Here is a 13,403-nt window from a genome sequence, read left to right on the forward strand (position 1 = left end):
TTAAACAAATTATTCCCCAAATTCTTATTTTTTCCGTTTCATTAAATGATGTTTTTAGTTTTTGTATAAATAATAAAAGAGTAACATTTCATCAAATTCTCATCGGTCTCATATGAGAAACTTAATGAATTATGCCTAACGTTCTCGAGTTATATAGAACACGGGTACGTGGGAATAATTATTTTTGGGGTTTTTGGTTACAAGAAATATGTATGAAATGGTGCTTTAATCATTAACAACCCAATAAATGGGTACAGTAAAGAGAAAGAACCCAAAACATGTATGAAATGGTGCTTTAATCGTTAGACTTGTGCAAGTATGCAGTGTTGTAATCGTTTAGATGCGCATGTTTATAAATTAAAGTGCATCATATAACTTTTTTTTGAAAGGAAAGCTTTATAAAAATAAGAAACAACCCGGTTAGCAAATCGCTAACTAGGAAAGATACAAATCAATTTACATGAAGAGAATGAGATTTTGCAACCAACCCGTCCACCTAATCTTACATTTACTATTACGACTAGAATACCATAAACAAAGACATGGAAATAATAGAATCAAGAAGAAACTCTTTACTTCCATCACGACTCCCATAAATAGCTTCATTGCGCCCTCTCTACATACTCCACCAAGCGGTAAAGATTATAGCTTCAATCAACTTCTTCTTGGTTTAGTAAAATGATTTGAACCCAACCAGTTTAAGATCAATCTCGGATTTCTTGGAACCGACACGAAACATTAAGCCATCTCCCAATCCCACACCACACACGTTGAGCAATATTGCATTCGCCAATGTGTTCTACGGTCTCAACTGAAGATGAGCACATTGGGCACATAATAGACGGTATATTGAATCCTCTCTTGCTTAAGTTAAGTCTAGTCGGAACGCGATCCAACAATAGCCTCCATGTATGAATGTTCACCTTCTTAGGCAACATCTTGTTCCATCTAGTAGCGTGAGGGGCATCTAGTAAAGTCAATCGATCTATAACTTTTCTCACTCCCTTAACTGAAAAATCATCTCCATCTTCCAAGTCCCACTCCCATTTGTCGTCCGAACAAGAGATGTGAACATTACCCAATTCCCTACATAAGTCGACTAATTGAAAAGCCTCTACCCCTCCTCTAGGCTCACGTCTCCACTCCCACTTGAAAGTTGAAACCCGAAGTGATTAACCGATCACCAATTAAAACCTTCTTATGAACTTCCAGAGTATAGAGTCTAGGATATCTTACATAGAGCATTATCACCTAACCATACCTCTTTCCAAAATAAAGTTTTATTTCCATTCCCCGTTTTTATTTTCTCATTGAAGAAATCGGAATAATGTCTTTATTCTGCATCCTAACATAATTATTCTTACAACTGTGATTGGTTTAAAGACATTTATAAAGGCCACCATGTAAAACACATTGTGCACCTAAGCGTCAAACTCATTCAACAATGTATCCAACTTTCAAATTTTGAGTCATGTTGTAATGAGTTTTCATTGACATGTATATCAGGATATACATTGCCTATTACAACATGTTTCATAGCTTTCATTTGTTGTAATAAGTTTTAACGCACATGTATATTACAATTAATACAACTTTACAACATTGTGTCTAGCTGTATAATTTGTTTAATTTATAGGCTTAAGTCATTGTACTTAGTTTTGATGCGCACGAGCATCAAAACATTACAATGATATTTAAATTCCAATCATGATGGCTTGATCTTAGCTTAAGCATTAATACACGTAAAAACATTTTAACTACAGGTCTCTACCGTGGTCTTGAGGTAATTAAAGAGCATAAGAAAGGTTATGCTTTTACTCAATCTTCTATTGCAACTTATGTTAAATTCATGGAAGAAAATTTATATGGTTTAGAAGATATTTTTCAAGATGGGGAGTTTAAACAAAAATACATATTCCTCCGCCCTATTTTACTCAATATTATATGAACACAAGAACACTTTTATCATATAAGAACACTTTAGAAGATATTTTTCAAGATAGCTATAATCGACTAGTCATCCTACCAATGTATATTTTTAGAGTATTCATATTCCATAGATTTTTTATAGATTAATCATGTTGCCAACTCAATAATTTCATAAAAGTATCCACAAACTTTTCATGAATCTCATTACTAGTTCAACGTGAGTTTTTATCCTTCTTTAAAGTCTTTATATCCAAAAAAAGCCTCCAATTTTCTAGAATTTTCGAGTTTTACAATCAAATTTTCTAGGCGAGAGGTAACACACGACCTCATAGAAAACATTATTTAATATTTATTTATTAATCTAAACAATAATTATTATTTTTTTAATTATGTAATTTATATCTATGCGATATTAACTAGTATCGAAGTACTTTACACTGAACATTATGGGGTGCAAACGAGCCGAGTTACTCGAGCTTGATATGAGATGATCTCTTTTCAAGCTCGAGCCTGAGTCTCAAATAAAGTTCGTTTAATTATTGAGCCCGGGCTCATACCTTGTATAAGAAGCTCGTTTAAGCTCGTCAAGCCATTCCAAGCCTCATATATTTTTAAAATATATAAAAATAATAAATAGTAAAAAAGTTGTCACCCGAGCAGAGCACAAGTTTAAAGCTCAAGCTTTAAATAAAGAACTTTATATGAGCGAGCCTGAGCACGGGCCGTCGTTAACATGTTACTACCACATTGGATAAAACCCTTTTATGAGAAAAAAAAACCTTAACAACTCTATCTGGATTGTTCTGGATTCGTAGGTCAAAAACACAGTCAAATAAATCATCAGATTCATCCATCATATAATATACCCACCCGAAATCAAATCGAATCCCATAAGCTTCGAACAATATCAAATCGAAGTCAGAAGAATGTTCGGAGTGGTGTTCCCAAACCGTAGACTGAAGATGGCTTAACAACCACCTCACCGCCCCTGTCCGCCAAAATCGGCGTCTCGGTTGAAGAACTCTCTTCCCTGCCCTCGCTTGATGTGGCCGCGGAGAAGAAGATCGAGCGCCTCGCTATGAAGGTCGGTGAGAATTTGTTCAACTTTATGCAGTCGTTTTGCGGGGTCGATGGGAGTAAGTTGGTGGTGCCCATGGATATATTGGATCGCTGGTTTAAGAAGTTTCAGGAGCGGGCCAAGCGAGATCCTGAGTATTTGAAGGGCTTCGCCTTGTAGTAGTAGTAGAGGTAATGTAAGTTGCTGAACATGAATATTATTAGATTGGGCACAAAGTTTGTTAGTTTCATGATTTTGTTTTGTGATATGTAACTTAACTGAGGTTTTTATGTGTTCAATTAGAGTTTTTGTTCATCTTCTTTTTTAGTCAAGTTTTGGTGTGTGTTTCTAGACTGAGTTCAAGTCGAGTTGTTTGATCTGAAATGCTTATGAGGTTTATAACTGTAAATTTGTAAGATTCAAGTAGAGCATAGAAAGTGACAGGTGGAGAACTCGGGTCAATTGATTAAAGAATTTGTGGTTCAGGTCGGGACCAGATCAAACATATCCGTCACTCAAAGCCTATAAGTTCGGTCCCCTTGTATAGATAGTTGGGTTGCAAGCTTGTTGCGCTACACAAATTGTGTGCAAGTTGAGACCAGAGGATTAGTGTTAGGGGCTGTTTGTTTACATATGAATGGAACCATTCAGATGTAAACATTTGATTCATTTAGACTTCAAACTGTATGGTTCTAAACAGAGAAACATCTGAATGGTTAAAATTATATCTGAATCATTCAGACTTGTTGTTGTTGTTGAATGGGACAGAGGTTCATTCAGACCTGACTCATTCAGATCTGAATGAACCAAACAGCCCCTTAAGTCTTTGTTTATCATGTATTTATGTATGTGTTAAAATCTAAGTTTGATATGAAAGATTTGATGCATAATGTTTCTATATGGCGACACAACTAAGGGCGGATGATCGTATAGGGTCATCAAAAAGAGGAAATTGATGTGAATCAAAATACACTGAAGATGGCTATTGATATGTGAAATAACTAGGAATTTTCCGCGTGGTACGATTGTATGTGTAAATGAAAGGGAGTTTGTTTACCACACTAATAGGTAAAAAGACAAAGGCATAATCTGCCCAAAAAGGAATATTTGCATGTGTTACAATGATGATAGCTATGTTTGTTATGAGAATGCACGTCAAATCTATCATTTTATTGACTTGACCCAGTAGGGGATTTCATTTTCTTTTTTGCACGTTTTTTTTTTGAACGATGACTTTCATAGTGGTTGAATAATCAGCCACAGCTCTCGGAGAGAGCCCCAACCGCCCACGCTTGGCATCCGAGTTTGGCTAGGCGTTCCACGAGAAAATTTCGAGCCCCCTGCCACTTGACAGGAGTTGTCCGCCCACAAGATTTTGTGTCTGCACGTTTGAATCTGGAAAAAATGTTGTGTATTAATTAGGGGGCTTTAGGGAAAGTGTTTGGATGTAACTGGTGATCAAAGTAGCTGTCTTTAAAAGCATTCTTAACTCATCCCCTGTTTGGAGGTGGAACCAATGTTGTGGGGGTAAAATCATACCAAGATGTCCATTTTGATCCAGACTATTCATTTCATGTCCCTCAGAATCCGTAAAGTCTTCATTATGTCCACTGAAAAACCAACAAACCAACGACAATTTTTTAAAACAATCACAGACAGCCACGTATAATAATTCTGCCAAAAAAGTTCACCTGACAATAATGTTCTGCCTAGTTTTTGAAATCCGATTGGTTTCAAAAACTATAATGTTACTTTAAATTGTAGGGTGTAAATTTGAAACTCAATTAAAAGACTAGTTTATGAACATGTGTATTATACATGATTTATCAAATGATAAAGATAAATAAAGTTCACCATTTGAATTTGAAATAAAGGAATAAAACTAAGGTTAAAAAGAAATGAATATATAGTACAAGCATAAAAAGTCTAAAATCTCAAATTTATAAATTTGAGAAAATCTCTTTATATACAGCATTTATTGTTTTATCCCAAGTAGTCTCTTCGTCATCAAATACTAAATTAACAGTTTTAGATCACGTCTGTTCATGGATAATGCAACATATATCGTCTATGAGAAAAATTAGGTATTGAAGGAATAAACCAACCCTAGAAAAATATATTTTATACTTATTTTAACTTTTATATTTCTACTTGTTTGATCATCGATCAATATTTTACTTTTAATTTCTTGACTATTTTATAACTCAATTGTTAAAATGGTTTTGACCCGTGATCTAATGAATAACTATGATGAATGAGATAAGATATTGGAATATTATAAGAGAAAATTATTCTATAGAACTAAATGCAGGTTTTACACCTATGTTTTATTATTTTACTTTATTAGAGAAATAGATATCTAAATTGCTTTTTGCATACCACAAGACCATAATAGATTATTTCATCACTTATTTTGAGCTGGCAAATCGTAGAGGGTTTAAACGTGAGTTGGTTCGAGATGAGTAGTTTTGGCAACAATCACACGCTTTGTGAATTATTAGCCTAAACTTTCATTTCTTCAATAAAATTTTCAATTAATTAATTCTTCAATTAATTAATATTTGTGCATAACGGGTTTCCGTCTTATCATGTGTAATGCCAAAGTCACATGTTCTTGTGGTGGCACAACAACTGTCAAATGACAGTTGACGTTATGGTTTCCCAAGGAACGTCCAAGCCAAACTCTGAAGTTAGTATGAGGTCGTGAGGCCTATTAAGACAACGTAGTCTAACCAGAGTGAGGCAACATGCTCTCCAAATTTAGAGAATGCGGTAACTGAACACACAAGAAAACTGAAATAGAAAAATTCACGCATTTTAGAAAGAACTGTTAAATTAAGTTCTCTTTTAGGTGAGGAAGTATGACCGCTTTACCAGTAGTTGAAACCCGATGGAAGACGTAACGGCTTATATTCCTACTAATGTCATTTCAATTACGGGGGACATATATTATTTTCTGCCGACCTATTCAATGCTAGAATCCGACCGGCTATTAATGTGGGTATCTCTATTTTCAGCGCGGCGTCTGCAACTCAAACTAAAGCTATGAAAAAATTAGCCGGTAAATTAAAGCTAGAACTGGCACAATTCATAGAATTAGAAGCTTTAGCACAATTCGCTTATGATCTAGATAAAGCTACTCAAAATAAAGTGGCAAGAGGTCAACGATTACATGAATTGCTTAAATAATCCCAATCCACCCCTCTCGCGGTAGAAGAACAAATTTTGGATGGCTATTATTATTATTGTTATCTTCTTTTTACTATTTATTTAAATATTAAAACAATATAACTTTGAAAAGCTTTAAGGTTATCATGTCCAAAAAATATAAACTTGAACACTTAAATATATAAAGTGATTGATTTTCAAAATTTCATATCTTACAAATCTTAGCAATGACAATACTTTTTCTCTCTACTCTTCACCAGTACCTCTCCCCATCTTCAACCACTTCGTCACAAAGAAATCGATTCAAAATATAAGAACATGCACCTTGCAGTCTACTCATTTTGGCCATCACTAACAGATCTACATGACAGTGTCCGAGAGAATTTTATTAATGTGATCTTCGTTGCTTTTATGTGCAACACATGCATCTGACCATCGAGTGGCCCCTGTTCACCGTACATTTTCGAAAAGTGACGCGAGTAAAAAAATTCTGGATACACCTCTGCTCGCTATACTAGAAGCACAAGAATGCAAACTACACAAAACCCAAAATGGCTCAAAATTAACATGTAAAAACCTATTATTTTTATTAGCTATGGCTTTTTGTTGGACACTGATGATGAAGCACCTTCAAGTCGCTTGATTTCGTTCAACACCTCTTGCAAAGAAGGCCGTCTTGAAGTTGATTGCTTCAACCCATTGCTATTCGACCGACTTAGTAAAGTAGAAAGCTGTTTCAAACATGTGACATACTCGCCCTTTATATCACCAAAATAATATAACGACCTCTGAATTGCATACTGCACTCGGAAAAAGGGATCACGCAAATTAACCATCCTACAAGGGTAAAACTGGAAAAGAGCATAAAATTATGATATATTGGAACACGGCCGGTTACCTGTTTAAAGGCAGAAATGCAATCGAGAAGAGCTTTCTCCGCCTCTGAATGTGGTTGCGTCTCTTTCTCCTGTTTTTCCCATCAACCAAGATTTTAAGGTTATAGATTCTTATACGATATATAAGGTTATATATTCTTACTAGACTCTTTTGTATAAAAGTTGAAAGTGGATCCGAGCCTATTTAAATGCTTACAACCTCTTAGTTTTTATAAGGAAAAAATCACACATTATGTTTAATAATTTTTTTACCTTAACAAGACAATTACCCATTCTTATTCTTAAGCCCCATCTAGAAAAACAGCAAGCTATATCTTAACAAGACATATATGTATATATAAGGTGAGGATCCTAAGAGAACTTTGAGAACCATTTTGGGCCACAAAAAAAAACCATTAAAAATTATAAAACAAAAAAAAAAGAATTTTTAAAAAAACTAAAAAAACCAAAAAATTTCATTTTTCATCCCGATTTCATATATTTAAAAAAAAAACCTAATTAGTCACATATTTATATTTTTATTTAATCCCAATTTACATAATGTACACATATGCACATTATCATTTATCTTAATTGTACATATGTGTATAAAGAGTAACATGTGTAAAATTAAAAAAAAATACGTATTATACATATATGTATAATTTTGCTAAACCGATATTTTTTTTATGAAACCGGGATGAAAAATAAAAATTTTTGGTTTTTTTTTTACTTTTTTAATTTTCACGGTTTTTTTTGTGGTCCAAAATGGTTCTCAAAGTTCTCAATTTCTAAAAATAGTTATCACATGATCCTAATCCTATATATATATATATATATAAAGTTTCAAGAAAAGATCTCTTTGAAGAAGAAACAATCTACAACATCTTAAAATGTAGAAGCACTTCTTACCGCAGGCTTGTGTAACTCAGCCTTAGTAACTTCTAGTTGGCTCAAAGCATTCAACGCTTGCAACTGCACCAGATCCAACGCCAAGATAAATATATTTAGCCATTTAACTTAAACTTCTTATAACTTCTTATAAAGGGTGCACGTGTGTGTATAAAATGGTGGTGGTAAACATAAATATGGATGTCACACAAGTGCTTGCTGTACAATATTAAGATCACAAAGCTATGGTTCCTGTAGGCCAGCCCTACCATGTAGTGAATCCAATGTAACCAAATTATTGGTCATGTAATGTGGAACTAACCAGTATAAGCAATGATGTGCGCTCGGTGTATGCATCTGTCTTTGACAATTGGTGATACTTACTATTTGCTCCTTGCTTTATCAACTTATCCAAAGCCTGTCGAGCTATTCTGTAAAAGGGAATTAGTACACAGTAATGTAAAACAAAGCACCTTCTTAATAGCATAATAGTTAATACAGAAGTACAGTAAATAACAAGGTGTCAAAATAGGTTTAGTAACTACATTTTTACCAAACATAATTCAGCAGTTAAATGGTTATAGACATTCATTTTATAAAAAGCCTAAAAGTTCAATACAACTTCAAATTCAGTTCAAAAAACCAGCAACCATCTATCGACTATCAAACAGGACCATGCTGAACAGATGAACATATATAAGAAGTCAAACCTTATTGCATTGTCCAGAAGATGTTTTGCATTGTCAATGACTGCAGTTGATTCAGAAATATTCCCCCGTGTTTGGTTGCATAAAAGAAGCTCCACCCTAGCCATGTGAAGCATGTTGGCAGCTATCTGACATTTTAAGTAGATGAAGGTTAATCATCATTATCAAAACTTAAAATCCATCTAAAGTCAACAGATATTTTCAAACTAACATGATATACATCTATGTTCGGTAAGTCAGTAACTAAAGAAAGTCATAAATATGCATAAAGATAAGTTATAATTTCAGTGCAGAAACCTGAATATTGTCATCAGGAAGTAGCTTTGTCCGGGAATCAAGACAGCTACAACATAAATTAGTAATTTTCAGCTGTAGGAGTTGTTATGTAGTAATCAAATTAAACAAAGAAACCTTTGTAGGAGTTGTTTTGCTTCCATTAAATTTCCTTGTCCTCCTGCTGACACAAGAATCAGTGCAAGCTTTTCAGCTGCAATCACAGTTTCCAAAGAATCCCATCCCTGAACAATCAACAATATTTCTATTAACTTATGAATCAAATCATACGTCACATAGAGAGGATTCTGAATATATAGATAAGATACATATTAGGTATCCAAACCTTGGACACTTCCATTGTATGCAGGATCTTTCTCTGTGTGTTAACAGCATCAGTGAGATTACTGGAGTTCATATAAATCTGCAAGAATACAACACTTTCAACCACTGGCCAAGTAATCCAGTTAAGGTAGCAAAAAGAATAGACAAATTAATTGGGAAACTGATAAGTAGGATGATTTAATTAAGAAAAATCAAATTATATCATCTGTCAAGTTTGGGATTTATGTATAGGTCACTTCGATGGTGATTGTTGCAAGTTGCAACAACGCATTGTATCAGTACTTGAAAATACAATGTTGATACAGTCTATTTGCCAATTATTTAGAATACAAAGTTTCTTAGCCTTTTAGGAGGAGGCTACTCGGACCCTAAACTATGTATGGCAAAGGTCAAATACCCGTTATTAAAGAGAAAGTTTACTAATGCAAGCGTAGACAAAACCTGAACAAGATACTGCAGTCTCCTCATACATAAGAAAGACTCTCCTTGCCCACCGTCCTATACAAACAGTTAAACCTAAATCAGACACATTGATACACAAAGGATTCAGTTTCTATGATAAAAGAAGAAGAGAGTGTACCTCAAGTATTTGAATAGAATCCTTTATGAGGGCTTCAGCATCCTTCACCTTCCCTTGAAGGTATAACACCTGTAAGAACCACCATATCATCAACTCCATGCACCAAATGTTCCAAGTATAAAATATGGCTAATCTTATAGGTGCTACACCAAATATAAAGAAAGTAAAAATATCTGATGGTGGTAGTACCCTGCCTAGATGATACATGGTCTCAGCATAGTCAGCATGACCTTCTCCCAAAACTCGCCTCTTTATCTTTGTTATTAGAAAAGGAGAAATAATATACATCAGTGACAACTATCACAGTAAAAAATGTATGGATAAATCATGATGCTAACTATATCCACCGTACCTTTAGAGCACGCTGCCCAAGAAATTATGAAGCACATGAAAAGGCAACAAGAATAACAGTCAGTAATAATGTATTCAGTTCAAACAATAAATAACACACACAAGTATTAGTAAAATGTTAAGACAGAGAGGCAATCCTATGATATGTTCAGTATGCATACCTATAAAAATAGTATATTTGTCATGCAGTTGAAAGTTATAAACAAAATTGCGAATGAATATGATATGGCACAAGTAAAAAATATAGTCAAATTGTATATACCTCATAGCAAGCACGAGCTCTGTCCAATTCCTTTTGGATAAGATAAAATTGTCCAAGATTATGCAGTGCAGCCCCAACCCTAAACGTATACAGATTATAAAATCATGAAACTAAAGAGGGTTTTAAGACAAACTCCATCATTAATTTGATACATCGCTGTAAATAATTTAAGTAGCCAGATATTTACAAAAACATTGTTTCGCCTAATATAGCCAGATAGTATCTAAAACAAATAGTTGGGTGAACACGGAACAGAAGTGTGAAGGAAGCAAGATGGATGGAGTACCTTATGTCTTCAAGTCCATATGATTCCTCAAGAATGTTAATTGCCTCCAAGTACAAGGGCTCTGCTTTATCAAACGCCTTCTTAACTCTATACAACTCAGCCTGCAAGCATAAAATACAAAGGTTTGAAATAAATGTAGAAATTCACTGCACGGGGGCGGGTATGAAATGAGAGAAATAGAATCACACGAGATTGTTGCATGCAGAGGCGACATGAGGATCCCTTTCCCCAAAACCTTGTCTAGCTTCTTCCAATGCACCGATAAACAACCTCTCTGCATCCTCCAATTTACCCTTTAAAACAAAAGCAAACACTAGCATGTGTAAACACAATAATCTCTGATAATAACAATAGTAATAATAATCTTGCCTGAAAGAAGAAATCACGTGCGCTGTCTGTGAAGACTCTCCACTTGGATGTATGAATGTTTGATACAACTGAACCATCATCAATTTTCTGTAAACCAACTGAATCAGTTGCATCATCTTCAGCAAATGCAGGAGTCAAACTTAATCCAATAAATACTGCAGGAGGAACAGCTGGCATTTAAGACAACACATAAATAACATATACTTACTCTTAGGGGGGGGGGGGGGGGGTTCCTGACCCAAAGCCATTCATTTGGGTCAGTTTGGGTTATTTTTAAAACTTTACGGGTTGGGTTATTTAATTAAATGGGTCAGAATGGGTTATTCACAAAAATAAAGAATATTGAACTGGGTCAAATTGGGTTGATCTTTTTAAAAGAATGGGTTGTTAGGGTTAGCTATTCATTTGCTCACTAAAACCACGGGTCACGATTTCTTCCAGCCACCGCCTCTCTATTGCCGGCGATAGGGTCTCATCCCAATTCCCAAGCTCTCTGTCGCCTATCCCTCCTCCGACAACCAATTCGTCACCACCACCACCACCGTGAGCTACAATTTGTCACCACCATCACTGACGTTTTGGTTTGGAAATGTCATCATTGTTTACCTTGTTTCAGTTCATACGCTGACTTGTTTCAGTTCATACGCCTAATTGTTGATCAAAGATTGTAAAGTCTATTGCAAGGATATTTTGAGAAGTTTTGTTGCGAGGGTACTTTGGTCATTTCCAGAAATTATACTCTAAAACGAGAAAAGATTAGAAGTTCGAGTCAGATTTGGTTACTGATTTCAAGTGGTGAGTTTAGACGTTTGTTTGAAGTATTGGTTATGTAACTTGCTGAAACGGGGCAAAAACGAGTTGAACTGCTGACTTTTATTGCTGAATTGCTGCAAAACTGACCAGAACGAGCTGTTAAGTGCTGAAACGAACTGAAAAATCGCTGAAATGAGCTATTAAGAGCTGAAACGAACTGAAAATCACTGAAACGAGCTGTTTAAGGTGCTGTTTGCTGTTAAAACGAGCTGTAACGTGCTGGATTTGCTGAAACATGTTAAAATCGCGCTGATTCGTGCTGAAACGCACTGTTTAAAACCAAAAAAAAAAACTAAAACGTTTCCTCCGTTGTTATTGTTAAAAAAAAGACCCGAAACCAGTTTTGACTCGTTCCGACCCGAACCGGTTGACCCTGACCCGTTCCGACCCAACACAACCCATTTGGCACCCCTACTTACTCTACTTGGAAGTTCAACAACAAGTGTGTGTGTTATATTATATTGAATAGATAGATTAACCTGGAAGTAATGCAGCTAGGGTAGAAGAAACGGAACTCTGGGGGATGAATAAGCGATCAATATGAACCCTAGGATGATGTTGATGCTTCTAGCGTTGGCTGATAAAACCCTAGATCGAACAAGCACGGACTGCAATTTCCTTTTCATTCTCACCCTCCACTCTCACATAACAACTAGAAACTCAGTTCAACAATGTTATTGTTATTGTTATCACTTCAGAAAATTATCCAACCATGGGTGAAGTGTAAAAGGAAGGTTGCTCAAAATCCTACTATTTTTTGTTAAGGAAGGTTTTCCGTTGTTAAAGTATTCTACTAAACGATATACAAAATCCAACATGAAAACCGATCTCCTTTAATAAGCGCATATAGAACTTGCTTCTAGCATATCTTCTTAATATAGTACTATCAAATCACTAGCACTGTGTGATAAAAACATATTATGAGTATGAGTAGTAACTAAATGAGTACTAACATAAGCCAATAATAAATAGTGATTAAGAAGTAGTTTGGAACCCACTACTTGAGTCGCTAAATGGGTTGACCAATTTGGAAGCTTCATTTAACATGTTTATAAATATATCAGTTAAGAGGCTCTATTACTAATTCAAGTTTTTCTTTTTAGTGAACCAAACACACTCTATTCATGATTAATTCAGATTTCAAACAACCAGTTAGTTGATTAACATGTTACTATCAACATAAGCAAATCATCATTGGTAAATTACATGTGAGAGAATATCTATTTGTAACTGATTACGAGAATTAACCGTTAAAATAAAACAAGAAACGTCGTCTCATTTTAACAAATTGTCATGATGATTCACAACATGTAAAACGCAATTCTTTGGTTTATTTTCATGCGCAGTTAGATAACATGGACATGCGTATTAGTTCTTAATTTTTCTGAATCGTCCAATTGAAAATTTAATTACCACGGAAATATTACAACCTAAGAGCAGCACCGATGCAACACACATGTCATTGTTTCAAACAGTCAACTTTGCATGCCATATCAT

At 34.9% G+C, this 13,403-nt stretch overlaps 1 protein-coding gene across 1 annotated transcript; it reads right to left on the reverse strand.

Moving 5' to 3' along the window:
- Positions 1-6,399: 6,399 nt before the first annotated feature.
- On the reverse strand, positions 6,400-12,946 carry LOC143598899 (uncharacterized). Its single transcript, XM_077076996.1, has 18 exons — positions 12,860-12,946; positions 12,386-12,422; positions 11,094-11,248; positions 10,913-11,017; positions 10,725-10,825; positions 10,439-10,517; positions 10,178-10,189; positions 10,015-10,080; positions 9,826-9,894; positions 9,687-9,743; positions 9,247-9,324; positions 9,039-9,145; positions 8,925-8,970; positions 8,631-8,755; positions 8,243-8,351; positions 7,942-8,004; positions 7,053-7,121; positions 6,400-6,954 (listed from the first exon to the last, which is right to left on the reverse strand). The coding sequence occupies exons 1-18, from the start codon at positions 12,944-12,946 to the stop codon at positions 6,748-6,750; spliced, it is 1,572 nt and encodes a 523-aa protein (XP_076933111.1). The 3' UTR covers positions 6,400-6,747.
- Between the last annotated feature and the right edge of the window lie 457 nt (positions 12,947-13,403).

The sequence above is a fragment of the Bidens hawaiensis genome, unplaced genomic scaffold, assembly GCF_021521415.1.
Source record: "Bidens hawaiensis isolate Kalapana, Puna unplaced genomic scaffold, B.hawaiensis_p1.1 tig00001920_1, whole genome shotgun sequence".
NCBI lineage: Eukaryota > Viridiplantae > Streptophyta > Magnoliopsida > Asterales > Asteraceae > Bidens > Bidens hawaiensis.